This window comes from Petaurus breviceps, unplaced genomic scaffold (genome assembly GCF_028583685.1).
Source record: "Petaurus breviceps papuanus isolate PSGF00001 unplaced genomic scaffold, PetGlider_PUasm1.0 90743, whole genome shotgun sequence".
In the NCBI taxonomy this organism is placed as follows: Eukaryota; Metazoa; Chordata; class Mammalia; order Diprotodontia; family Petauridae; genus Petaurus; species Petaurus breviceps.
Genome location: NW_027187332.1, coordinates 14,576,296 through 14,597,947, shown reverse-complemented (window position 1 = coordinate 14,597,947; position 21,652 = coordinate 14,576,296). Strand labels below are relative to the sequence as shown.

Genomic DNA, 21,652 nt, shown 5'->3' with positions numbered 1-21,652 from the left:
ACATTTTAGAACATGTTTATATCCAGCACTTAAATTGTTCTCATTGTTTCTTATGTTTTATCCTTCAAACTAGATTTTAAGTCCCTTGACTATGTATGTCATATACATGTCACTCTTCCCCCACAAGCCTAGTCATCCCCCACGATCAAGGTAATATGAGATACCTATTAGGCACATAATGTGTATTTATTTCATTGAATATTTCGATTTACTAAATAACCTTCTTTTACAAGATTATTTTTAGGATTCTATAGACACTCATTGAATAACAAGGCTAAGAAAAATAATGTAGCAATCAGAATTAAGGTGAGGGTATGGGGGACATTATTTTCTTTTCTCTGTTCATAGCCTATCAAAACAGAGCTGTTTTTTTTCCCTGTGTAAGAATTTTTTTTTATAAAAATAATGTTCCTTTTTCAGGAAGCACAGGCAGTTATTCCTTTTAAAAAGTGACAAAGTAAATGAGGAAAATGAATTCCCCTTATGTGGCATAATGGGAAACATAATCCCAGCTGAGAAAATTAAAAATTCATACTATTCAAAATGGTAAAAGTTACGGCTTTGAATTATGCATTTTCAAGGCATAAATTATAAAATGAAACCTAGATGATTATTTGCATCAGAGAATTCACAAGTTGTCTACTTTGTTTTATTTTAGTGGAAGTGATCTGGTTATGAAGCTGGATGCTCTTCTCTCCTCTATGCCTAAAAGTGAATCTCGGCATGATGTCACATTCCCTAAAGAACAATACAGGTAAGAGTGTCATTGATAAGATTTATCCCCTTATTGTTTAACAGTCTTTAACTGCCACTACATTGCTGTTTTAATGCCTCTTTTGGCACTGAGTTAACCCTGATTCTTAAAATAAGATTTAGAGCTGAAAGGGACCTTAGAGGTCTTCTAGTTCAGACTTCTCATTTTACAGATGATAAGACTGAGGCCCAGAGAGGTTAGTGACTTGCTCAAGTTGACATCTATTAAGTGGGAGGACCAGGATTGGAATCTGGGCCCTCTTCAAAACTCTTTCCATTGCCCCATGGTGTCTTTTGAAGGCTATATTACCTGTATGCAAGCTATGGCATTTCCTAACCAAGTTGAAAAGGTATTGATAAGCCTGGAATGAGACTATTTTCTTATCATTTGAAAATCAGACCAGATGATTTTGGAGAAGCCCAATCCTAAAAGACTACTATGTGAAATTTTGAACATAAACTTGTAAAAAAAAAACTCTTTTGTAATGAGGTAGAATGGAGTTGTAATCTTGTTGGTTGAAGAAGTGTCCATACTAATGAAAACTCTGATCCTTTAAAATATTCTCCATTGTAATTTGTGTTGTACCACAATAAAAAGTTCATCATTAGGGAAATACTTCATACTGTTATTTGGTATCACTGGCATATAGTCCTGGATAGTCAAATATTCTGGTAAATACTTTGTGTATATATACACACACATATTTATACATATACACATATACATATGTATACATATACCTATGTGTATGCATATGTATACCAAATTATGTACATTTGTATATCATATGTCATGTATAGGTAATCATATTGCATCTAAATTATGATTAAGAAAATTTATAAAACCCTTCTGGATATTACAGTGATTCATTTATTACTTTACAGTAAGAGATGCATTTCAAAGTTGTGATTAATAATGCTTGAAGGGGCAGCTAGGTGGGGCAGTGAATAGAGCACTGGCCCTGGAGTCAGGAGGACCTGAGTTCAAATCCAACTGCAGACACAACACAAAAACTAGCAGTGTAACATTGGACAAGTAACTTAACCCTAACTGCCCTCCAAAAAGCAAAAAAATAGTAATAATAATGCTTGAAAATCAGGTTTAAAATGTATGTCTCAAAAAAATCTGATAATATTTTAAAGTCACAAGCTAATTTATAATACTATATAATATAACCTCACTAATATCTGAAATTATAGTTTTACTCTGCTCTACCTGGATTTATCTGTTTTAGGGCCAAAGATCTACAAGAAAAAAAAATCAGATACCCTATAAGTAAAAAAGTAATAGTTGAGTTTTTAGTTTCTGCCTTTGTATCCTTTTTACCAACCACAGTACCTTGAGCAGAGTAGGTTCTTTAAAAGTATCTTTCAGTTTAATTGATAAAAAAGATTTAATCTCCTTCAATTCAGTGATGCTATTTTAAAATAACTTAATTTCATTCTTACAATTGTGGGGAAATATGCAAGGTTAAGCCTAGTAAATATGATGCATCATCATAGCTACAGACAAGCTTCTATTTTCTATTGAAGAATTGTTCCTCTCTTGATTAGAACCATTCATAAATGAAATTATTCTTGAATCTCCATAAGTGCATTTATGTTTCTTGTGTAGCAGCCAGGCTAAGAAAATAAATGTTCATGTATTAATACATATCCATGATAAAACAGAAACCCTTTCTTAACCTTTGAAGGCTAAAAAGAAGTATAGTATATGAATTTACTTATTGTTTTTAATTCTGTTTTTAGTTGAGAATCAACCTTAATTATTGTCCCCCATTCCATTACTTATTAACACTATGAATGTGGACATATCACTTTCCCTCTACTGCTTCACTTTGTTTTATCTGTAAAGTAGTAACAATAATATCTTATCTATTTTAATATAAATAGTGACTAGGCTAGGTGATCTCTTAATGTCCTTCCTCTCTGACCCCAGAGTTGGGATAACCTGGGATCGAATCCGGGCTCAGTTACTTAGCACCACACCCAGAAATAACTGGTTGTGTAACCTTGAGCAAGTTACTTAATCCTAATTGCTTTCAAAAAAATTATCATTTGTAATTTTCTTCAGAGCTTGGGATGTTATTTCAAATAGCATAAGTCATGGCAAATCTTGCTCCTCTGATAATGTACCTGAAACCTTGGAATTATCTTTGGTCTCTCCCTTTCCTCTCCCTTCCTCCCACACCTAATAAATTGATAAATCAAATCAATCATACTTCCAAAATATTTCTCAGCATCTACCCCCTCCTTTTCATTCCCATTGCTAATATCTTAGTTTAGCCCTTCATTGTTTCTCGCCTGGGCCATTGTATAGGCCTTTAACCAGACTCCCAGAGCCTAGTTTCTCTCTTCCAAACCATAATGACTAGTTTAGCCTTCCTAAAATTTAGTTCCAATCATATACCCATTAAAAAAAAACTTTCAATGGCTCCCTATTATCTTCAGAATAAAATATGAATTCCTCAGTCTTTCCTTCAGAGCACTTCATGCTAGGACTCTTTTGTCCTTCATAGATGTATGACTACGAATCCTTTTCACATGTTCTATGACACCAACAAATTATATTACTAAATATTTATTGAACACAATTTTACCTTCTTAGTACCTTTTAGTTTAGTTTTGTTTTTGTCTTTTTGGAGGGGGGAAGGCAGGGCATTTGGGCTTAAGTGACTTGTCCAAGGTCACACAGCTAGTAAATGTTAAGTGTTTGAGGTCATATTTGAACTCGGGTCCTCCAGACTCTAGGGCTGGTGTTCTATTCACTGCACCACCATCCCCTTAGTAACTTTATTAATGCTGTCCCATCTATCTTAGAATAACCTTTCTCTGCATCTCAACTTGTCAAAATCTTACCCAGTCCAAATGCTACCCCATCCATTAAACACCTTTCACATTCAGAAGTGATTTTTCCCTCCTGAACTTCTACCCCAACTTGTACTATTCTGTGACACATAGGTTTGTCTTATACTACAATTTTTTTTATGTGCTTGCCTTAGTTCTCCTACTAGATTGTAAGTTCCTTGAGGGCAAGAACTGTGTGTTACTCATTTGTTTGTATCTGCATTATCAACACTCACTATGACTTCAAACAGTATTTGTTGAATTGAAAATAACGAGTTATTAGGATCAAGTCTGATAAAGAAGGCTGGCAATAAGACTGGAAAATAATGCTTTGGATAAAAAATGAAACATATCTATAATAATGAAGCTGATTTTTCTCATAGGATAAACTGACTTTGAAAACAATTATAATAGAGGAGCTAAAGTTGTGATAATGGTAACATTTGCCTGAACTCAATTTTTTCCTTTTTGTCTCATTTATTCTTTACTGTTTTTTTTCTAGTGTTATAAATATAAATCCTCAAGAAACTGATATATTCTATGATGTCATTGCTATTGTTGATCCATTAACAAGAGAAGCACAGAAGATGACTCAATTATTGATTGTAAGATGATACAAAAATTATTTAAATTCAATAATCCTCTTTTAAATTTTAATTAATTTATTTGTATCAGTATTTTGCTTTATTCTGGCATCAACTATATGCAAGCAATTGTATAACTTACTATTTTATTGGTCATTTCAAAGTTTCTAGTTCAGAAGAGGTCATATACGCAAACATGGCAGTTTTGTTAATTCTGTATACCACAGTTTTTAATATTTTTTATAATAGGTACTTGGCCAGATTGTCAACATGAAGCTGAAATTGTTTATGAACTGTAGGCCAAAGCTTTCAGAGACACCATTGAAGAGGTGAGTAGTTAACACATTGTCTGAATTCAACAAACATTTATTAACAATGTGTTCAAGGCACTGTTGTGAGTCCTGGGTGCTGGATACTAACTGAATGCACAGAACATGGTTTTCTCTATGTAGATAATGAATTCTGCTCCTCAAACTTGATTTAAGAATGTGCAGGATTATGCCAATGTTTAACAACAAAGGTAAAAAGTAATAAAGACAAGACATCTGGGACCATAATTGGATTGATGTTTAAGGAGAGCAATAGTCAATGGGGCATAGAAGCATAAAGCCTAGTAAGTTTGAAATAATGGATTTCTGGGAGGAGTGTTTACTTTTAAATATGAATTACCATTTTCAGTTCATTGTGACTTAAAATAACTTCAGGGCATATAAAGCATTAAACATTGTTAACTTCACTGACTTTACCCTATTTTTAAATAAATTATAGGAAGAAATTTTTCATAAATTCATATTAGAAGGAGGTATAAAACAGCACCTGACTTAGCCTACTCAACAAAGTACCAGGCTAGGTCTTAGAGATACAAGAACAAAATCAAGATAATCCCTTACATCTAAGACTTCGTACTTTATGTAATCATTGTCCTCCTTGTAACTACTTCTTTTTTTTAATTTTTAAAATTTATTTTATTTTTAATTTCCAGAATAAAACAAGCATTTCTATAACATAGCATAATTTTTAAAAAGATGATGGCACACGAAACTAAAAATTTATCATGCACAACTTGCTATTCCTTTTAAATATATAATAAAGTTATCATGTATATATATTTTTTCTTTTTTTCTTCCCTTTCCCCCCTCACCCTAGAAATGGCTACTATTAGACACAAATATGTATGTGTATATGTATATATGTGTATATGTGACACATATATATGTAAAATCATTCTATATATATTATTTATCAGTTTTTTCTCTGGATGTAGATAACAGTTTACTTCATATGTCCTTTGTAGTTAATTTGAGGATTTTTAATAGTCAAGATTATTTATTTGCTCAAAGTTATTCCTAAAACAATATTGCTGTTACTGTATAACATGTTCTCTTAATTCTGCTCATTTCACTCTTCATTATTTCATGTGTCTATCCATGTTTTTCTAAGATCATGAAGCTCATCATTCCTTATAGCATTTATACTATTCCATCACAATCAAGTATCACAACTTGTTCAGCCATTACTCAATTGGCAGACATCTCTGTAATTTACAATTCTTTTCCACAACAAAGAGAGCTGCAACAAATATTTTAGAACATATAGGCAATTTTCACTTTTCCTTAATCATCTTTAGAAACAGACCTAAGAGTACATTGTGGACTTTGGGAACAGGGGTCTGGGAGTGTGGTTCGGCTTCTGCACCCAGAGGGAGAAGCCACTGAGGTGTGACAGCTGCTGCCACATGACTGCTTCAGAGCTCCTGGCCTGCAGATTGTAGGGGGACCAAGCAACCATTCTGAGAAGTAAACACTCTTGATTTAACCTGCTTGAATCTGGATAGCTGTCTAGGGTGGAGGTCCTGGGGTATGTGGCCAGGTGCCAGAGTGTAGGGAGGCTTCAGGGAGGGCAGACAACTAATAGCTCTGGCAGCTGCAAAACCCCCAGCAATTTGGGACAAAGCTCTCTTCTCTGGAAGCAGAGTTCTACTGTGGTAAAAAGCCCCAAAGTCAAATAATTGAGTGGCAACATGAGCAAGCAAAGGAAGTGAAGCAAACACAGCAATCTGACTTTAGATTCCTATTTTGGGGACAAAAAGGATCAAAGCATGGAAGAGAAGGAAGACAACAAAGTCAGAACTCCTGTACAAAAAGCTTCCAAGAAAAAATATGAATTGATTACAGGCCATAGAGGAGCTTAAGAAGAATTTTGAAAACTAAATAAGAGAAATGGAGGTAAAATTGGGAAGAGAAATGAGAACAATGAAAGAAAATCATGAAAAGAGAGTCAACAACCTAACTGAAGAAAATAACACTTTAAACAGACTAACTCAAATGGCAAAAGAGGCTCAAAAAGGCAATGAGGAGAAGAATGCCTTAAAAAGCCAAATTTGTCAGATGTAAAAAGAATCTCAAAAGCTCACTGAAGAGAATCATTCCTTCAGAATTAGATTGGATCAAATGGAAGCTAGTGACTTTATGAGAAATCAAGAAACTATTAAGCAGATCCAAACAAATGAAAAAATAGAAGGCAATGTAAAATATTTCTTTGGAAAAACCACTGACCTAGAAAATAGATCCAGGAGAGATAATTTAAAAATTATTGGACTACCAGAAAGCCATGATCAAAAAAGAACCTAGAAATCATCCTTCAAGAAATTCTCAAGGCAAATTGTCCCAATGTTTTAGAACCAGAGGGCAAAATAGAGGTTGAAAGAATCCACCGATCACCTCCTTTAAAAGATCCCAAAAAGAAAACTCCTAGGAATATTATAGCCATGTTCCAGAATTCCCAGATTAAGGAGAAAATATTACAAGCAGCCTGGATGAAACAATTTGAATATTGTGGAAACATGACCAGGATAACACAGGATCTGGCAGCTTCTGCACTGAGGGAGTGAAGGACTTGGAATATGATATTCCGGAGGTCAAAGGAGCTGGGATTAAAACCAAGAATCACCTACCCAGCAAAACTGAGTATCCTGTTTCAGGGGAAAATATGGTCATTCAATGAAATAGAGGGCTTTCAAGCATTCTTGATGAAAAAACCAGAGTGGAACAGGAAATTTGACATTCAGACACACGAAGCAAGAGAAGCATGAGAAAGTAAACAGGCAAAAGAAATCATAAGGAACTTATCAAAGTTGAACTATTAACATTCTTAAATGGAAAAGCGATAATTTTAACTGATGAAACTTTTCTCAGGATGAGAATAGTTTAAGGGAATATAAATGTGTGTATATTTGTATTTATGTATGTATACATACATATATGTCTATGTAAGAGGGTATATGAGTGAATGAAAACATATGTGAGTGTGTGTATATATATGTACAGGTATACATAGACAGCATAGACAGAGGTCACAGGACCAATTGAATAGGAAGGGATGATACCTAAAAGGTGAAATTGAGGGGTGAGAGAGGAATATAATGAGAGGAGATGGGGAGAGACAGAATGGGGTAAATTATCTCATATATAAGAGGTAAGGGGAAACTATTACAATGGAGGGGAAGAACAGGAAAGCAAAAGGGAATGGGTCAACCTTACTCTCATTGAATTTGGCTTAGGGAGGGAATGACATACACACTAAATAGGGTATCTCACCCTCCAAGAGAGTAGGGGGGAAAGGGAAGAGAGAGGGGATGATGGAGGGGAGGGTATGTTGGGGGGGAGGGAAGTTAGAAGCACACACTTTTGAAAAGGGACATGGTCAAAGTAGAGCATATAAAAAGTTGGGGGGCAGGATAGGATGGAGGGAAATGTAGTGAGTCTTTCACAATATATCCACTATGGAAATGTTTTGAGTAGCTATACGTGTACAATCTATATTGAATTGCCTATCTTCCCAGTAAGGGTGGGTGATGAGGGAGGAAGGAAAAGAATCTGGAATTCAAAGTTTTAAAATCAAATGTTGAAATATATATAGCATGCAACTGGGAAATAAGATGTACAGGCACTGGGGTATAGAGATCCATCTTGCCCTACTGGAAAGTCAGAGGGAGGATGGGGAGGATATAGGAGAGATCAGATTGGGGGAGGGGGTTTACAGTGGGATCACTGTTTTGGGGTGGTGGGTAGGGGAAAAGTGGGGAGAAAATTTGTAACTCAAAATCTTGTGGAAATGAATGAAATAAACTAAAAATGAAAATAAAATTTAATTTAAAAATAAAAGACCTAGTAGTGGTATTGCTAGGTTAAATGGTATAGGCAGTTTAATAACTCTTTGGGAATAATTTGAAATTGTTTTCCCAAATGGTTGCATCAGTTCACAGTTCTACCAGCAATGAATGTGTCCCAATTTTTCCATATCCCCTCCAACATTTGTTGCTTCCCCCTTCAATCATTTTAGCCAATCTAATGGGTATATAATGATATATCAAGATAGTTTTAATTTGCATTTCTCTAGTAAATAATGATTTAGGGAATTTTTTCATATGACTATAAATTGTTTTGATTTCTTCATCAGAAAACTGCCTATTTGTATCCTTTGACCATTTATTAATTGGGGAAATGACTCATACTTTTATAGATTTGACAAAGTCCTTTATATAGTTGAGATATGAGACTTTTATCTGAGAATCTATATGTAAATTTTTTCCCTCATTTTCTGCTTTCCTTGTGATCTTGGCTATATTTGTTTAATTTGTACAAAACTTTTTAATTTAATGTAATCAAAATTATCCATTTTACACCTCACTCTGTTCTCTCTCTTGTTTATTTATAAATTGTTTCCCTATCCATATGTCTGATAAGTAATATGATCCATGTTTTTCAAATTTTTCTTGTAATATATCTCTTTATATCTAGGTCATGTATCCATTTGGACCTTATCTTGGTAAATTATTATTCTATTTTCAATATCTGCCATACTGTTTTCCAGTTTTCCCAACAATTTTTATCAAGTAATGAATTCTTTTCCCCAAATCTTGTCTTTACACTGGTCAAATGTAAGGTTATTATATTTATTTGCTGCTATAAATTCTATATATATTCTGTTCCATTGTTCTACCTTTCTTAGTCAGTACCAGATAGTTTTGATGATTACTCCCTTAAAAAACATGGTTTAAGATCTGGTATTGCTAAACCTCTTTCCTTTACATTTTTTTTATTAATACCTTTGAAATTCTTAACTTTTTTTCTTCCAAATGAATTTTGTTGTTATCTTTTCTGATTTAGTAATATTATTTTTTTGGTATTTTAATTGGGATGCCATTAAATATATGTTATTTAGGTCAAATTGTCTTTTTTTTAATTATATTGGCCCTGCCACCCAATGAACAATAATTATTTCTCCAATTATTTAAATGAGATTTTATTTGTTTTAAAAACAAGGTTTTTAAAAATAATTTTGTATATATAGTTCTTGGGTTTGTTTTGACAGGTTTATTCCCAGGTATTTTATACTGTCTAAAGTTATTTTAAATGGGATATCTCTTACTATCTCTTCTTGCAGGGTTTGTTTGGGATATAGGAATGCTGATGATTTATGTGGATTTACTTTATATCCTACTTTGCTAAAATTATTCTTTCAACTAACTTTTTAGTTGTCTTTGAGATTTTTCAATTCTATCATATCATCTGCAAAAAGAAAATTTTATTACCTCACTTCCTATTCTGATTCCTTCTATTTCTTGTTTTTCTCTTATTGCTATTGCTAGAATTTCCAATACAATATTGAATAATATTGGTGACATACTTTTTTCATACCTGAACTTGCTGGAAAGGCTTCTAGTTTATCCCCATTACAAATAATTCTTGCTGACGGTTTTAGATAAATGCTTTTTGTCAATTTCAGGAAAAATCCATTTGTATCTATACTTTCAAGTGTTTTTAATAGAAATGGGTATTGTACTTTATCAAAAGCTTTTTCTGCATCTATTGATACAATAATATCTTTTTACTATTATTATTAATTTAATCAATATTAATTAATTCTGTTAATAGTTTTCCTTATGTTAAACCATCACTGCATTCCTGGTATAAATTCTACTTAGTCATTTAATAGTTCTTTTTTTTCTTTTTTCATTCATTTTTGCTTCTTGGAGGGCAATTGGGGTTAAGTGACTTGCCCAAGGTCACATGGCTAGTTTTTGTATTAAGTGTCTGAGGCTGGATTTGAGCTCATGTCCTCCTGACTCCAGAGCCGGTGCTCTATTCACTATGCCACCCAGCCACCCCCCTCATTTAATAGTTCTTAATACTTTTGCCATTTAAGGGTAAAACAAGAATAAGACTACTAAAGTCAATTTGTCTAACTCAGTTTATTTGGCTTTTTCAACTTGATGCTCATTTTTTTATTATACGTTTGTAATAAATGCTTTAAAAATCATAAAGATAAAGACTTTTGAAATCTATCTTTTCCTCATTTTTCTTTCTTCTGTTAGTGGTATCAAGAAGTAGGTAAATGGGCACAAAATAGATAGCATGAGGAAGTTAGGTGAACAGTCAGTAAGTAGAATTCATTCATTAACTACATTATCAGACTCCAACTTAATTCAGTATAAACTAAAATGGTATTGTTCTCATCAATAAATAATAAGTCATACTCATTAATGCCCTTAGCACTATTATAGTATATCTTACAAATTATGGTTTTCTACCTAGTGATAGATGTTAACTCTGTATAGGTTTTTTTTTTTAATCAAGTAATTTTCAATATAGCAGGCAAGCTGTTTTTATTTGAAAGGTTTCAATTGGAAGGTATATTAGTCTGGGGATATAATGCTTATCTTTGTATTTTTTGTCAACAGCTTTTACCGGTTTGTTTTGGAACCAGAATTGACTCCAGGGCCCAATAATATTCTCTCTTTGGGGCCTATGGCAAAGTTTCTAGAAATGCCTGAACTACCTCTTCTGACCCTCAACATGATTACTCCTGAAGGCTGGTTGGTTGAAGCAGTACACAGTTCCTGTGACCTTGATAATATTCACTTAAAGGATGTAAGTTGTTATTTCCAATTATTTACAAGAAAGCCAACTAAGCTATCCTCCCATTCTAAATTTGATAATATGTCTATAGAGTTGGAGTGGCAAGATGGAATAGCTCAAAAAGTATAACTAAAATATGTTTTGCATCCTCTATAGTTCCCAATCTAGTCTCACTGTTGACATGAAGTGTCCACCTAGCACTTCGAGATTCAGCATCTCAGCTTCAGTAGTCTTGAACACCTTTACCTTTATTTACTTCATAAATAATAGATTTCTTAGTCATTTCCTTAGATCATTTCAGGGCTTTAGAGTGGAATGGAAAACTTGGACAATTAAAGACCAGTACCTGTAGGTGAAGGGAATCACCTGTTACTATAGACTAATAATTGAGAAACACGTCCCTGGCAGGATAGACCCACATATACAAGTATATAGATAGAGATATATAGATATCAATGTCTGTATCAATATATCTATGTCGATAAAGTGTTCATATGTAGCATAACTTCTAGGAACAGCTCCCCAAATTTGAACTGACATGTTACAGATTACGTATCCAGGGGGCAACCACTATCCCCAACTCAAATACTCTGTGGGTTCATACTCCTAAAAGTGTAGTTCGTAACCCCTAAATTGTACAGTCATCATTAATAGTCACAATTAGCTTAAAGCAAAGAAACTATTAAAAACATCTATAGAACATTCTTCAAAAACCTGGGAATCACATTTCCACAGTCATGCATAGACTCAGGATAAAGACTGGGCATGTACAAGAAGTGTGCCTCCACGTTCTCTGCTTTGACTCCTCAACTCTTTGCAATATGGCATTCTACCTCATTCCTCAGTTTAAACTACCATCTCTGAAGTTATCAATGGCCTCTTAATTGCCAAAGCTGATGTTCTTTTTTTCAGTAATAATAATTCTTTTTTTTTTAAGAGTGGTTCCCTATCAGGGAATGGTCTTAAAAAACTAGTATGTTAATGTAATGCAATATTATTCTGCATAACTAACATCACATATGAAAAATTCAGTACAATTTGTAGAAACTGATACAGAATAGAACCAAAAAAATATGTAAATTATAATAGTAATACAAAGGAAACAACACTTAAAAAAAACTCTCAGAAAAATACAATGACCATCTTTAACTTCAGAAAAGTCATGAGGGCACATACCATCCTTGGTAGAAATGTACTAGAATGACATAATAATAATAGCATTCACATAGAGACTTTTTTTAACTGTTTGTTGTAGTAAGGTTGTTATCATGTTTATATCATCTTATTTACATTTATCTGTTTTTTTCATTTTTCAAATGCTTTATTAACTTCTAATTTACATCATTCATTTCTGCCAGATTTTGAGTTACAAATCTTCTCCCCGTTTTTCCCCTACCCACTGCCCCTAAATAGCAGTCCCATAGGATATCCCCTCCTCCAATCTGCTCTCTTCCATATTTTCTCCCATACCCCTTTCGACTTTTCCAGTAGGGCATGGTGGATCTCTATGCCCCAGTGTGTGTATATCTTATTTCCCAATTACATGTAAAATAGTATTAATCATAGTATATATATTTAAACATTTGATTTTAAAGCTTGTGTAGCTAATGCAAAACAATAACATAATAGATATATTGTAAAAGACTGACTATATATCCCTCCCTCCTATCCCACCTCCCACTTGTTCTGTTCTCTACTTTGATCCCTTCCCTTTTCAAAAGTGGGTGCTTCTAACTTCCCTCCAGCCTGCCCTCCCTTCCATCATCCCCCCTCTCATCACCTTCCCCCATACTCTCTTGTAGGGTGAGATATCCTATTTAGTGTGTATATCATTCCCTCAAGCCAAATTCAATGAGAATAAGGTTGACCCATTCCCTTTTGCCTTCCTATTCTTCCCCTCCATTGTAGCCATTTTCCCTTGCCTCTTCTATATGAAACAGTTTACCCCATTCTGTCTCTCCCCATCTCCTCTCATTATATTCCTCTCTCACCTCTTCATTTCACCTTTTAAGTATCATCCCTTCCTATTAAATTGGTCCTGTGCCCTCTATGTGTGTATACCTGTAAACATATATACACACATTCACATATGTATTCATATGCCCATATACCCTCATATATAGACATATAAATAAATATATATATATATATTTCTATTCCCTTCAACTATTTTCATACTGACAAAAGTTTCATCAGTTACAATTATTGTTTTTCCATGTAGGAATGTTAAAAGATCAACTTTGATAAGTTCCTTATGATTTCTTTTCCCTGTTTACCTTCTCATGCTTCTCTTGCTTCTTGTATCTGAATGTGAAATTTTCCATCCAACTCTGGTTTTTTTCATCAAGAATGCTTGAAAGTCCTCTATTCCACTGAATGACCATATTTTCCCCTGAAACAGGATACTCAGTTTTGCTGGGCAGGTGATTCTTGGTTTTAATCCCAGCTCCTTTGACCTCTGCAATATCATATTCCAAGTCCTTCAATCCCTCAGTGTAGAAGCTGCCAGATCCTGGGTTGTCCTGATTGTGTTTCCACAATATTCAAATTGGTTCTTCTTGGCTGCTTGTAATATTTTCTCCTTAATCTGGGAATTCTGGAACATGGCTATAATATTCCTAGGAGTTTTCTTTTGGGGATCTTTTAAAGGAGGTGATCGGTGGATTCTTTCAACCTCTATTTTGACCTCTGGTTCTAAAACATCAGGGTAGTTTTTTTTGAGAACTTCCTGGAGGATGATTTCTAGGTTCTTACTTTGATAGTGGCTTTCAGATAGTCCAATAATTTTTAAATTATCTCTCCTGAATCTATTTTCCAGGTCAGTGGTTTTTCCCATGAGATATTTCACATTGCCTTCTATTCTTTCATTTGTTTGGATCTGTTTAAGAGCATCTTGATTTCTCATACAGTCATTAGCTTCCATTTGCTCCAATCTAATTCTGAAGGAATGATTCTCCTCATTGACCTTTTGAGATTCTTTTTCAATCTGGCAAATTTGGCTTTTTAAGGCATTCTTCTCCTCATTACCTTTTCAAGCCTCTTTTTGCCATTTGAGTTAGTCTATTTTTTAAGGGGTGATTTTCCTCAGTCAGGCTGTTGACTCTCATTTCATAATTTTCTTGCATTGTTCTCATTTCTCTTCCCAATTTTTCCTCCATTTCTCTTATCTGCTTCTTAAGCTCCTTTATGGCCTGTGACCAGCTTGTATTTTCCTTTGAACTTTTTGGTGCAGGAGTTCTGACTTCATTGTCTTCCTCCTGTTCCATGCTTTGCTCCTTTTTGTCCCCAAAATAGGAGTCTAATATTGGAATCTTCTGTCTGCTTTGTTTCCTTTGCCTGGTCATGTTGCCCCTCAGTCCCTTGACCCCTGGACTTTTTGCCACAGTAGGAATCTTCCACCAGACAGGGGAGCTTTCATCCCAAATGCTGGGGTTTTCTCAGGTGGCAGAGGTATTAAATGGGTGCCTTCTCTGAGGCCTCCACACACTCTGGCAAACTGGATACATACCCCAGGTCCTCTACCCTAGACTGCAATCCAGATCCAAGCAGGTTAAATCAAGAGCAACTTCCCCTCAGACTGGTTGCTTGGTCCCCCTACACTCTGCAGGCCAGGAGCTAAAGCTGCCACATGGTGCTGGATGGCTATGCCGGATGTCTCAGTGGTTTCTCACCTCATGGGCAAAAGCTGATGCACTCCCACTTACTGGATCCCAAAGTCCAGACTGCACTGACCTCTCACTTTGTCCTTCGCATCTATGTGTTGATAATTCTGGAAATGGCCACAGCTACTGCTGATCTGGAGCCCCTCTTAGTTCTAATCATTCTTGACACCATTTGATACTTTTGACCACCCTGCCTCCTGGATGGTTTTTCTTAAGTGTTGGTGACACTGCTCTTTCCTAGTTTGCCTCCTACCTGACTATTCTGCTCTGTCTCCTTTGGTAGCTCATCATCCACATCATAGCCTCTAATCACGGGTATTCCTCAAAGTTCTGTTCTACGTGCTTTTCTCTCTATATATTCTCTTTCTTGGTAAAGCTATTAAGTCTGATAGGTTTAACTACCATCTCTGTATAGATATACATGTCCAGCCCCCATCTCTCCAATTAATAATAGTCCCAGATCACCAGTTGCCTACTAGACTGGATGTCTCAGAAACATCTTAAACTCAATATATCAATTTAAAATTAACCTCTCTTTTCCCCTGAGCCTTCTCCCTTTTTAGACTTCCCTATAGGGGCAGCTAAGTGGTGCAGTGGATAGAGCACCAGTCCTGACATCACAAAGATTTGAGTTCAAATCTAGCCTAAGACATTTGCTAACTGTGTGACATGAACAAGTTACTTAACTATGTTTGCTTCAGTTTCTTCATCTGTAAAATGGGGATAATAATAGCATCCACCCCCTAGGGTTGTTATGAGGATCGACTTAGATAATAATGGCAAAGCACTTAGCACAATACCTGGTACATAGTAAATGCCATATAAGTGTTAACTACTATTATTATTAAATCCTTCCATTTCTCAGGTTTCTAATCTCATTATCTTCTACTCTTCATTCTTCTCACTTTACATATCCAGTCAGGTCCCAAGTCTTGCCATTTCTACCTTCACAAAATCTTTTATTTATGACTCCTTCTCTTCACTGTTTTAACTGCCACCTCATTTCAGAACCTCATCACCTCTTATCCAAATCACTACAACAGCCTCCACATTAGACTTCCTATTTCTAGTCCTACAGCACTCTAGCCCATCCAAGGTAATTTTCCTTAAGTACAAGTCTGACCATGTATTGTGCTAATCAACCAATTCCACTGGCTTTCTGTTGCCTCCAGAACAAAATGAAAACTCTTCTCTTTAACTTTTCATAACCTGGCCCCAAGCTAACTTTCCAAACTCAGTATATGTTACTCCCTCTCCAGAACTCAATATGTAGTCTTTCCAAATTGACCTTCTCTCTATTCTTCACACACATTCCACTGAACCCATGCCCAGAATGCCACTCTCTCATTGCCTCCATTTCATATAGTCTCAATCCTAATTTAAGATGTTGATCCAACATCATCTTCTGTATGAATCTTTTTCCTGACTCTTCAATCTAAAGAACCTTTTATTTAACTAATATGTGTGTATATAATATATGTATGTATAGACACATACATATTATATATGTACAGACATATATAGATTAATTTTCTATATATATGCTGCATATATTTTACAGGTACTCATTTTCTACTCCATTGTAATACTGAGCTCATTTCACATAGGGATTATTTCATTCTTTGTATTTATATCCCTAAAGCCCAGCATATTACCTGGCACTGGCAGGCACTTAGTAAGTATTGATTAATTGATTAGGAATATGTGACCAAGATAACTCATACCTATGGCATCAAAGGACTCCTATAATCTTTTGCTTTTTCTAGTGTTCTCACTCTGTTCCCTAAATGTCTTTCCTTGGCAAATCATCCATATAGGTTTCTTGGTCCAACTCCACTCGACAGTCTGATTAATGATTCTCAGAGTTTATTCTCTCCTCTCTGTTGTCATACTCCTTAGAGCCGCCTCCAATATCTTTCTCTAGCCTTTCCTGAGCATGCTCTATATTGGGTGTGATGTCTCCTACAGAATGAGTAGCTACACTACAAGATCCTATGGTTGATGGGTGGGGTGAAAGAGAAAGAAATACCTTCCCATACCCACCTACTTTCTGATAAAGAAGCAAGGGAGAAGGCAAAGAGTGAACCCCTCTACAGACCTTGGTTCTTCCTCCAAAGTTAGCTCCTTTCTATACTTCCAGGGTTCATACTCCACAAAGCTTTTCTACTTCAGTCCCCCAAAGCTGGTAGGCTTGATTTTTATAGGACACTAGGCACATGGTTATCTCCAGTCAGCCAAATGCAAGCTGCTTCTATTAATTCCATGAAATAGAATTTCACACTTTGTAAAGGGGTAACAATGCAAAAGCTTTTCTTCATACTTCACTTAAAATGGTTAGCATTAAAACTTGTCAATTTTTGCCTTCCTCTTTTATTATTTCATCAAGTGGGCAGGAAGGGAGGGAAGAGACCAGTTGAGCAGGGGTGTTACAAATTCTAGCTCACATTATATTCAAAATAATGCAAGATAAAATTTTTGTAGGGGAGAGCAATAGCAACTGGAGGGATCAAGAAAGGTTTCTTGTAGAAGGTAGTATTTCAGTAGAATTCAAAGAGTTGGATATTATCATATTATTCTACTAGTGAAATTACCTTTATAGGTGCCTGTTAAAGAATATTTTCATAATAAGTTGCTCAACCCTCCCCCTTATAAGCTGATACTATTAATAAGACCTGTGTACATTTATAGAACAAAGAAAATAATTGCATTCTTCATCTTCTGCACAAGGACCATAAGGACAAAAAGCCCCAGGCAGGCAACCCTAGGATCATTTGTTTTGATATCAAAATTCTTTGAAGTTATTTAGTCTATACTCTTCTTTTTATAAATGAGGGAAGAGGCCCAGAGATGTTAAATGACTTGCCCATGGTCATAAAGGTAACAATTATCAGAGACAGATTATGAAGACAATTTCTCTGACTCTAAATCTAGCCCTTTTCCCACTGTACCACAATAATATCAAAGGAAAAGTAAGGAAACCATAACATTTCCCATGGCATAGTAATTATGCCACCACCCCCCATTACATATACATAGTTAGAGACTTTTATCTCAGCTAGAATCATGTGAAAAAGAGTGTGGGCAATGACCATCATTCATCCACTGATCTGGGGAGAATTAAGAGAAGATGAAAAGGGACTTCCCTCATTTGAACCTGAGTAAATATATAGTAGATACTCTCCTGGCCATAAATAATTGAATTGAATAGTTAAAAATGAATTGAACTCATGTAACTTAATCTCTAAAGGAATGTTGGTTCTGTAATAATAAATAACCAGTGGCATTTCAAATACATAAACTAAGGAAGTGTGGAAACAACTTTACATTTTATTATTGCTAAACATGATCCACAGCCTATAGTCAAATGCCTCAATGATTCTGGCACTACATAGGGTCCTAAAGATACTAAGGAATGTAGTTAGAATGCAATAACTAATAGTTATTGTTGTTCTAGTTATATATATATATATATATATATATATATATATATTTACATATACATATATAGTTATTCTAATGGCTCGAATGCAATAAACAAGTAATATTGGAAATGTCTCTTAATTCAGATCTTTTTAAATACCTTGTAACTTTGACTCTTGCCTTAATAGATATTTTCCTGTTTTCTTTACATTTTGACAGTGTCATACTACTAGCTCATAGTTCTGTATATTTGACATGCCTCTTTCACATTCCCTGCACATTCCTTTTTCCCCCTTCATAGGATCATAGGAATCGAGCTGAAGAGACTTTTGATTCCATTTAGTTCATTCCCCTCATTTTATAGATGAAGAAACTGAGATCCATAAAGGTTGAATGACTTGCCCATGATCATACAAGCCACAGAGGCAGTACTTTAATTCAAGTCCTTTAACTCCAAAGACATCATTCCCTTCTGATCGGCTTCTAAGTCTGTACCATGGAGAAGTATCTGCTATAGCACCTGGCCAGAACTGTTCCTAGGTGGGGCTCCTCTGCTCTATTTCTCCTTTTGTCTCTCCCTCAGAGAACGTGGCCATGTTTTCTAACTAATTCAGGTTTATGTTCTTAATAATAAATAGCTAGCATTTATATAGCATTTTAAAAAGTGCTTTAAAAATATTATCTCATTTGATCTTCTCAACAGCCCTGTAAGGTAGATCAAGAAATTGAAGCATAGAAGAGTTAAGTGGCTTGCCCTGAGTCACATATTTAATCAATGTCTGGGACTGAATTTGAACTCAGGTCTTTCTAAGTCCAGCATTCTAACCACTATGACACAGCTGCCTAATGTATATTTTCCTGATATTATTCAACCCCAAGTGTATATATCAACAAACTCAGTTCATACCTCCTCTGTTCCATATAGTCAGAATTATTTTGGAAAAAAAGATAGCATTAGGAGATATGGACTACAGTGTATTCCTTTATTCCTCAAGAGCCTTCCCAGCCTGACTTTACCAAATGGTAAGCCCAAGAAGCCATGGAATAGAAACATATTCTTTATATGTAGCATTTATGGGTCAAATTGAATATGAATATTTGGGCTGGGAATGCTCTTGAGGAATAAAAGAATACGTTGTAGTCCATATCTTCCAATGCTCTCTTTTTTCTAATGATCTTCTTGGGCTTACCATTTGGTACATAAGCTGAGATAGTTTTGTACCCTGAAAGGGGATACTATGATGTTAATATCATGGGATGGAAAAGTGATAATGTTTGCTCTTTAGGAATGTTCTAGAAATTTATACAATTCCATAATCTATCAAAAGGTTTCAAAGAAAAGGACTAAATTGATTATAAATAAATAAAACTATTTCTAACTTATGGAATTCATGTTGTGAAAGATGAAAATACCTTACTTAAAGTGTGAAATACTATCTTCATAGATTGAAGGAACTGTCAGAGCAGAATATGAACTGGAATATCTACTACTTGAAGGACAGTGCTTTGATGAAACTACTGGACAACCTCCTCGGGGACTTCAGTTTACCCTAGGCATGAAAAAGAATCCTGTTATGGTTGACACTATTGTGATGGCCAACCTTGTGAGTATTGTTTAGAAGTTGTTATTTTCCCATATCATCTAAATCCACATTTATTAAGCACTTCCTTTATATATAATAGACAGGTATCATGGTAAAGTCAGGGAGACTTAGGATTAAGCTCTTCTTGTACAAATTAACTATGTGAACTTGGACAAGTCACATAACTCCATGCATCAGTTCATCAGTTTCCTATTTGCATAAGTGGAAGAAGCTTCCAAAGCTAACATTACCCAAATAGATGAAATCACCACTGCCTTACCAAAAAAAAAGCTGTACAGAACAGTTTGCTAGATCCTAGGAGAAATACAAAGATAATTAATGTACATTTCATCCTTATTGAGCTCCTAGTCTAGCAGAGAGAATGAAACATTTATAAAGATAAATAACTATAATGGACTCATGACTTCTACTTCCTCCACAAGTGCAGATCATAACCCATCCTTTGTGGGTGATGTGTTCAAAGAAATCATTACCTAGAAGCTAAACAGTTGCCCAGCATTAAAGGACTGAAAGTTTTTTAGGTTGGTACAATCTGTCTGCATTTATGCATCAATCAGATGATGCTCAAGAACTCTGGATCATGTTTGTACTACAGTGAAGTGCTGGAGTACAATACTTAAGTAGCACCATACCATTAAACAGTAATTCCAAGGTAGAAATGCAAAGGGTTATTTAATATCTAAAGAGAAAGAAAAAAATCCATTCTAGTTAGGGAAATTAGGAGAAATTTTCTGAATGAGTTGACCATTGAAATAGGCCATAATGAAATGGGTAAGATTTGAGGTGGCAAAAATAAAAGGATAGGCATTCTCCTTCATGAATTAATTATATCAACAGAGCTGCATTCTTACAAGCATGTTCCATAATAGAGTACAATTGAACACTTAGGTTCTAAGATAAAAATGTAGGAATGCCTATATTGTGTGTGTTCCATAAAAAAAGAATAATTGAGAAGTTTAATTAGAAATGTAAGTAGTAACTGACCTTAATCTTATTAGATTTTATATAAATGTGGTTAGATAAACTTTATTTTATCACTATAGATCAGTTTTCGGGAAACAAAATTGAATGGTATTAGGAATAAATTCATTAATGGGAAAGGAGGGTCTTGGTTTTGAAACATTTTACTGAGGAAAATTAGAATCTCTTCTACAATAACTTAAATATGCATTACTGTTTCTGGTGCAATCCTTCTTAGAGGTAGAGGTATAAACTAGATTAGAATGAAAGGTCCCTTCCAACACAATTAAAAAAAAACTTTTATTAAACCCTTATACTATGTGTGATATCATTATCCCTACTTAATAACTGTTCTCTTGGATATTTAATTCTAGTCACAGTACTTTTTCTTCTCATAAGGGATATTTTCAATTAAAAGCAAATCCTGGTGCTTGGATTCTGAGATTACGCCAAGGGAAATCTGAAGATATTTACCAGATAACTATGTAAGTAACCCTATTTTGGAATAATGTGATCATCTTTTTTACTGGCTCTTACAAGAGAGTTATTTCAATTGCATAATAACATAATAATAACATATAGGAAAACGTTCCTTAGCTTTAATGGATTTGGCAAAACTAAACTCATTATTCTTCTCCCCCAACCCACCTCTTTCCTACTGAGAGTACCTTTCTGTTGTCAGACATCCTAGTCTGAAACCTAGAGATCATCTTTGACCCTATTCTCTCTCATATCCCAGTTTAGCAACTGACATTCAATCAGTCAGTTGCCAAGTCTTGTCAGTTCTATCTCCATAACATATCTCACATCCATCCCCTTCTCTCAATTCTCTCATCTTCTATCCTCATCTAAGTACTTATCACCACTCATCTGGAGTTTTTGGTAATCTCTTAAGTAGTATC

At 34.8% G+C, this 21,652-nt stretch overlaps 1 protein-coding gene across 4 annotated transcripts in view; it reads left to right on the top strand.

Moving 5' to 3' along the window:
- The window catches only part of UGGT2 (UDP-glucose glycoprotein glucosyltransferase 2), a 233,044-nt gene that overhangs the window by 132,070 nt on the left and 79,322 nt on the right, over window positions 1-21,652 (top strand). For all 4 annotated transcript variants that reach the window (XM_069067351.1, XM_069067350.1, XM_069067352.1 and 1 more), the window contains 6 exons: window positions 659-754; window positions 4,103-4,205; window positions 4,434-4,513; window positions 10,927-11,116; window positions 19,632-19,790; window positions 21,150-21,235. In XM_069067351.1, coding sequence (XP_068923452.1) covers window positions 659-754; window positions 4,103-4,205; window positions 4,434-4,513; window positions 10,927-11,116; window positions 19,632-19,790; window positions 21,150-21,235 — 714 coding nt within the window. The remainder of the gene's footprint in view (window positions 1-658; window positions 755-4,102; window positions 4,206-4,433; window positions 4,514-10,926; window positions 11,117-19,631; window positions 19,791-21,149; window positions 21,236-21,652) is intronic.